Source organism: Mus musculus, chromosome 6 (genome assembly GCF_000001635.26).
Source record: "Mus musculus strain C57BL/6J chromosome 6, GRCm38.p6 C57BL/6J".
Classification (NCBI taxonomy): domain Eukaryota; kingdom Metazoa; phylum Chordata; class Mammalia; order Rodentia; family Muridae; genus Mus; species Mus musculus.
Genome location: NC_000072.6, coordinates 39,521,476 through 39,527,475, shown reverse-complemented (window position 1 = coordinate 39,527,475; position 6,000 = coordinate 39,521,476). Strand labels below are relative to the sequence as shown.

Sequence of the window (6,000 nt, the reverse complement as noted above, 5' to 3'; positions counted from 1 at the left end):
GCCGCCCTTAGCATGCGCATGCGCCCTGGAAGTAGATGAGCACGCTTCTCCACCTCCTTCTGTTCTCCCTAAGAGTGTAGGAACTGACGGCCTGTCTACTTCTCCCTTTTACTACTTGCACCTACTCCCTTTCCTTAACCGGGGAATGTCACTCTCCTGAGCCTCCTGTCAGACGGCTCCTTGAACTGCCTTCATTTGAGACTTGAGAGGTCTGGATATTGCTGAGTGAGTGTTGTGTGCCTTCCAGGCCAGGGTATCTTTTTCTAGCTATAGAATCACGGTTTTTCACTTCTCTCTAAACGCTAAAGCTTTGCAGCCGTAGCTGTTCCCATCTTCTGCTAGCGGGAAGCCTTCCCCCTCCTCACCCCCCCCCCCCCCCCCCCCCGCTCATATTCTGCTATCACCAATCTCATCACAACTCTCAGCAGCCCAGACGCTAGAAACAGGAACTGCAGACACCCACGGGTATAAGAGTCACGTGGAGAAGACACTCTGTCAGTCCTGGGGACAGTTAAAATAGTGTCATCGCCCTGTACGCTTCTTGCTTGACCTTGGTAATGTTCTTCCAACAAGCCATTGTCTCTTCCTCGAGTATTGTTGAGTCACTCCAGGTATTTGAAAACTATAATGGTCACAGTTAGTTGTAATTAGTTGAGTGCCTTGGGATATATATATATATATTTTTTTTTTTTCTTTTTGGTTTTTTGAGACAGGGTTTCTCTGTATAGCCCTGGCTGTCCTGGAACTCACTTTGTAGACCAGGCTGGCCTCGAACTCAGAAATCCGCCTGCCTCTGCCTCACGAGTGCTGGGATTAAAGGCGTGTGCCACCACGGCCGGCTAAATATATAGTTTTATAATGCATATTTATATATTTAAATGTGTTTATTCTATTTTAAAATATATATATTTATATAATATATAAACATTGTATAAATATATAGTATATTTATATATAAATATATATGCTTATTTTATATATATTCATTTATTAAATGCATATGTACTATCAACCTACCATACACCAGTAACAACAAACTAGATTATGCGGCTTCTGCATGCAGAAGGCTCTCGTCTACAGAAGGCAGCTAGCATTCCTCCTTTTAAAAGAAAAAAGGAGGACTAGGTACATGGTTCGGTGGTAGAGCCCACCCAGCTCAATTCCTGTGCTCACTCTCCATGTTGAGAAGGAAAATGAGCAAGGGCTCAAGCCCCAGTCTTTCATCCCCTGTCCAGAGCCGTGAGGTAGCATATGTGACTGGGGGATTCTGCTCTGTTGGTGGCTGCCAGCAAGCATACACTAACCTGGATGGTCACATTCTCCCCTGTCTGCCATTTCAGTTCTCAGGAAAATAGCAATGAATGGTGATTCTGCCTCAAATCTAAATTCATCTACCATCCTGGAGACAACTAAAAAATTCTTTTTTTTTTTTTTTTTTTTTAAAGATTTATTTATTTATTATATGTAAGTACACTGTAGCTGTCTTCAGACACACCAGAAGAGGGAGTCAGATCTCGTTACGGATGGTTGTGAGCCACCATGTGGTTGCTGGGATTTGAACTCTGGACCTTCGGAAGAGCAGTCAGGTGCTCTTACCCACTGAGCCATCTCACCAGCCCTAAAAAATTCTTTAAGGATTGGGAGGTGGCTCAGAAGTTAAGAGCTCTTGATTTCCAGCACCCACACAGCAGCTCACAATCATCTGTAACTCCAGTTCCAAGGGTGTGGCACCCTCTTCTGGTCTCCAGGGACACCAGGCATACATGTGGCACACATACATCTATGCAGGCAAACACTCTTGCATAAAGTACAAATAAAATAAATACTATTTTTTTCTTTTGTAAGCACTATTATGAATCCTAATTGTTTTCAAAAAGAAATTCTACTCTGATCACCATGGAAAGTGTATTTGTGCTCTCTCAAGTTTGAAATTTATACTGTGCAACCAAGAACAGCAGCCTAATTTGTGGGCCCATGATGTAACTAAGGGAGAGGTCTTTTATATAAACAACTCCTGGTCTTTAGAATGCAAAGTTATAGTAACAGGATGAATGCAGTGGCTAACTATGCATGCCTTGCTGTGAACCTTAGCTGGAGTTCCTTGGTCACTATACAGTCAGATTTATGTAAACTTGGGAAATGTGCCCCGCTAACTTCACACCTGTTTACAGCACCCACGCATCTAGATACCATACATAGCGTGATCTATGCTGTGCAAATGTTTTCTATTTCTAAGCACATATATTCTCACTCTCATTAGCATTCAGATATTTTCTGCCTAAAGAGTCTTTGGCACCTTTGTGGTACTGACCTCCTAAAGTCATATTTAGAGGAGTCTAGTTCCACATGTATATGCTAGACAAAGCTATCTGCAATCACAGAGGACCTCTTTTATCCACTAAGAAGCCATTTGCCACATGGGGTTTGTGAGTGTCTTGCAGGCATCTGGGGCAACTGAGGGACTTGAGTTCAAATAGCTACTCATGGCTGCTAGAGACTGTATTGGACGGTGCATTGCTAGGCCATGTATAAAATCTAGATCTCCCTGTGGACTCACATTCACTCAGGCAACAGGTATCACTGACTCCAGCCCTGCCAGGGAAGTAGACATAACAACCTCTCTCCTGGAGAGCCCTTTCAGTGGGGTACATGCTCCAGAGAGAGTCCTCAACTCACCCTGGCTTCCCACCTCACCTCAAGGCAGTTTGTTAAGCCTAGGATTGGCAAAGACTTACAGACTTGTGGCATTATTTTAGTTTTTAGTCATTGCTGTGCTGGGTATGGATATTTCCTGTGTGAAATAGTTGGGTATGGCAGTTTATGATCCTAGCAATGGGGATGCAGAGACAGCAGGATCCCAAAGGCCCACTACCCAGCCAGTCTAGCCTAATAGTTCCAGGCCAGTGAAAAAACCCAATCTCAAGAAAAGACATACATACAAAAGTAATAAAATAGCTGGGCCGTAGTGGTGCATGCCTTTAATCCCAGCACTTAGGAGGCAGAGGCAGGTGGATCTCTTGAGTTCAAGGCCAGCCTGATCTACAGAATGAGTTCCAGGACAGCCAGGGCTATACAGAGAAACCCTGTCTTGAAAGAAATAACAACAAGAAATAAAATAATTTTTTTTTTAAGTAGCTTCAAAGGCTGGAAAGATGGCTCAGCAGTTAAAAGTACTGTTCTAATAGAGGACCTGGATTCAGTTCCCAGCACCCACCTGGCAGCTCATAACCATCTATCTATAACTCCAGTTCCAGGGATCTGACCCCACTTCTGACTTCCCTGGGCACCGGGCACCGGCACACACAAGGTTAATGGGCATGATATGCAGGAGAACACCCATACACATTAAATTTAAAGATGATAAAAATAAATCTCTTTTTAAAAATGATAGATAGCTTCAGGGCTGGAGAGATGGCTCAGTGGTTAAGAGCACTGACTACTCTTGCAGAGGTCCTGAGTTCAATTCCTAGCAACCACATGGTGGCTCACAACCATCTGTAATGGGACCCGATGTCCTCTTCTGGTGTGCCTGAAGATAACGACAGTGTACTCATATACATAAAATAAATTTTTTTTTAAAAAGTGATAGCTTCAGTGTTGTGGCTGGCAATTTATATATAATATTTACATCTGAGTCCTGGCAATTCTCTATGATTGGCCAAGAACTGTAACTTACAAACCCCTCCTGTGTTTATATCTCTGTGTCTCTGGTACAGGGTCAAGGCAGAAGTTGCAAAGACTAGGGAAGTACCTGGAAGGCAACCACTTGGGAGGCCCATTCCTTTGCCGAAGACTCATCCAGCAGTGCCCTTGGGAAGGAGTCCCTCCGGGAGCCCCCACACCCTCATGCTGGAGGCCAGAGTGGACATGCTCAGCTCCAACATGATCATCAGTGGCCCGGCTGCAGACCTTGGCGCTAAAGAAGCCAGCAGACCCTGGAAGAAGCAGCTTAACAGTGTCCCGAACTCTGGACCATCCGCCCGAGCCAGAGCCCAGCCCCAGCCCCTCAGCATAAAGGACAAGATATCCAAGTGGGAAGGCAAGAAGGAGCCACCCGCCTCCGATCCCGCCAGGCAAACAGATGGCCAAGAGGACCACCTGCCATCCTGCAAGGTAGAGAGAAGAGGCAGTGAGCTCACCAGAACTAAGAATGGAATGAGGCTTGAAACAGAGAGATTGCAAAATGACAGCCGGGCAAGAACTGTGTGTCAGGACACAGAACAGTTGCCAGGCCCGAGGCCTATCGATGGACAGCCAGAGCTCAGCCAGCACCGAGGTCGTGAGCTGAAACCCAGCGATCTACGCTTTCAAAGTGACCATCTCTCTGTGCTGAGACAGGTCAAGAGACTAGAGAAGGCCTTGAAGGATGGCTCCGCTGGCTTGGACCCTCAGATGCCGGGGACTTGTTATTCACCTCACTGTCTGCCTGACAAAACAGAGGAAGACCTGCCCAGTCTTGAAAGCCACGAGAAGGGGGGTGTCTTAGCAGCTGGCCGGAGAGCTCACCACCTGGAGGTCAGGGAGCCGGGCCCTGAGATTTCAGAGGATTGGAAAGGCCAGGAGAGTGTCTATAGGGGCTCCAGGTGGTACCCCCCAAAGCCTTTTATCAACCCTGTCCCCAAGCCCCGCAGAACATTCAAACATGCTGGAGAAGGGGACAAGGATGTCAGCCCAGGCATCAGCTTCAAGAAAGAGAAGAGAAACCTGCCTCCCCTGCCCTCTCTGCCTCCCCCTCCCCCACCGCTGCCTTCCTCCCCTCCTCCCACTTCCGTGAATAGAAGACTGTGGACCGGGAGGCAGAGACCCAGTGCTGACCACAGGTAGGTGCTCACCAGATGACTCTGCTGCTGCCCGTGTTCCTGTGTAACTGCCTCCTCTCCACCTGCTGGCTCACATTCACCTCAGGGCTCTTACATAAGGCCAGTCAGTGTTTGTTCTGTGAGGCAGCTTGTTGGTCTACCTGGAAGGGTGTTAACTGCTGGGTTTTGCTTCTGTTCTCACAAAGGAATGTTTGCTTCTAAATATCTCCTTCTGGAGGCAGGCACGGTGGTACAAGCCTATCATCCCAGCTCTTGGGAGTTTGAGGAAGGAGGATCATAAATTCAAAGCCAGCCTGTTCAACATAGCAAGTTTTAGGCTAACTTGGGCAACTTCGTGAGATCCTGTCTCAAAACAACAAAATTACATTTCAGGTGTGATAAGCACTTATAATTGTAACCAAAGGTTAAGTGAAGAAGTTGTGAACCCAACCACTTCCTAGTTTACTAACTTAAACCTTTCCCGGCTTACCTTTTTCTGTGTCTGTGTATCAGTGTCTCTGTCTGTCTGACTGACTGTCTGGGTGTGGAGGTCAGAGTTGACATCAGGTGTCTTCCTTGATTGTTTTATTTACTGAGACCGGATCTTTTGTCTTTCACTAACCCAGCTTGGCAGAGGGATCCCACGTCTGTACCCTCAGAGTGCTAGGGTCATGGGTGGTCTACAGCGCCCACCTTCAGAGTGCTAGGATCATGGGTGGTCTATAGTGCCCACCTACCTTTCTTGTGGGTTTCAGGAATCAAACCCTGGTACACTTTACAATGCACCCACTCTCTTTACAGGGTCTGTGTATGTAGTCTTGGCTGTCCTGGCATTCTCTATGTAGCCCAGGCTGGCCTTGAACTCAAAGATGTCTCAGCCTGCCATTGCTGGGATTAAAAGTATGTGCCACCGCTCCCAGCTGGGTCTTTGTAGGGGTCCCTACAAACTCTACAGCCAGCAGAGAAACTAACCTTGAGAGGCAAGAAGGAAATTAGGTTCAGCACAACTTAACCAGTCCTGGTTCAAACTTCTAGAGCCTGACACCAGTCAGTTGATTGTAGACATATTTGAGTACACCACAGTTCTGGAAAAAGGCTTCTTGGTAACAATTTTCTTAACTCCATGTGCACAGTAAAGCTTAAGGCACAGTTGCATCAAAACTCCATTGCAAACTGCATGTGGCCTCTACCATGAACACAG

At 46.6% G+C, this 6,000-nt stretch overlaps 1 protein-coding gene across 9 annotated transcripts in view; it reads left to right on the top strand.

The window, feature by feature from the left end:
- Dennd2a (DENN/MADD domain containing 2A) overlaps window positions 1–6,000 on the top strand; it is a 95,772-nt gene that overhangs the window by 30,670 nt on the left and 59,102 nt on the right. For 8 of the 9 annotated variants that reach the window (XM_017321484.2, XM_006505840.4, NM_172477.4 and 5 more), the window contains one exon: window positions 3,717–4,820. In XM_017321484.2, the coding sequence (XP_017176973.1) occupies window positions 3,717–4,820 (1,104 nt within the window). Of the gene's footprint in view, window positions 1–68; window positions 226–3,716; window positions 4,821–6,000 lie in introns of those variants that run through there. The other variant, XM_030255296.1, reaches the window with a different exon arrangement.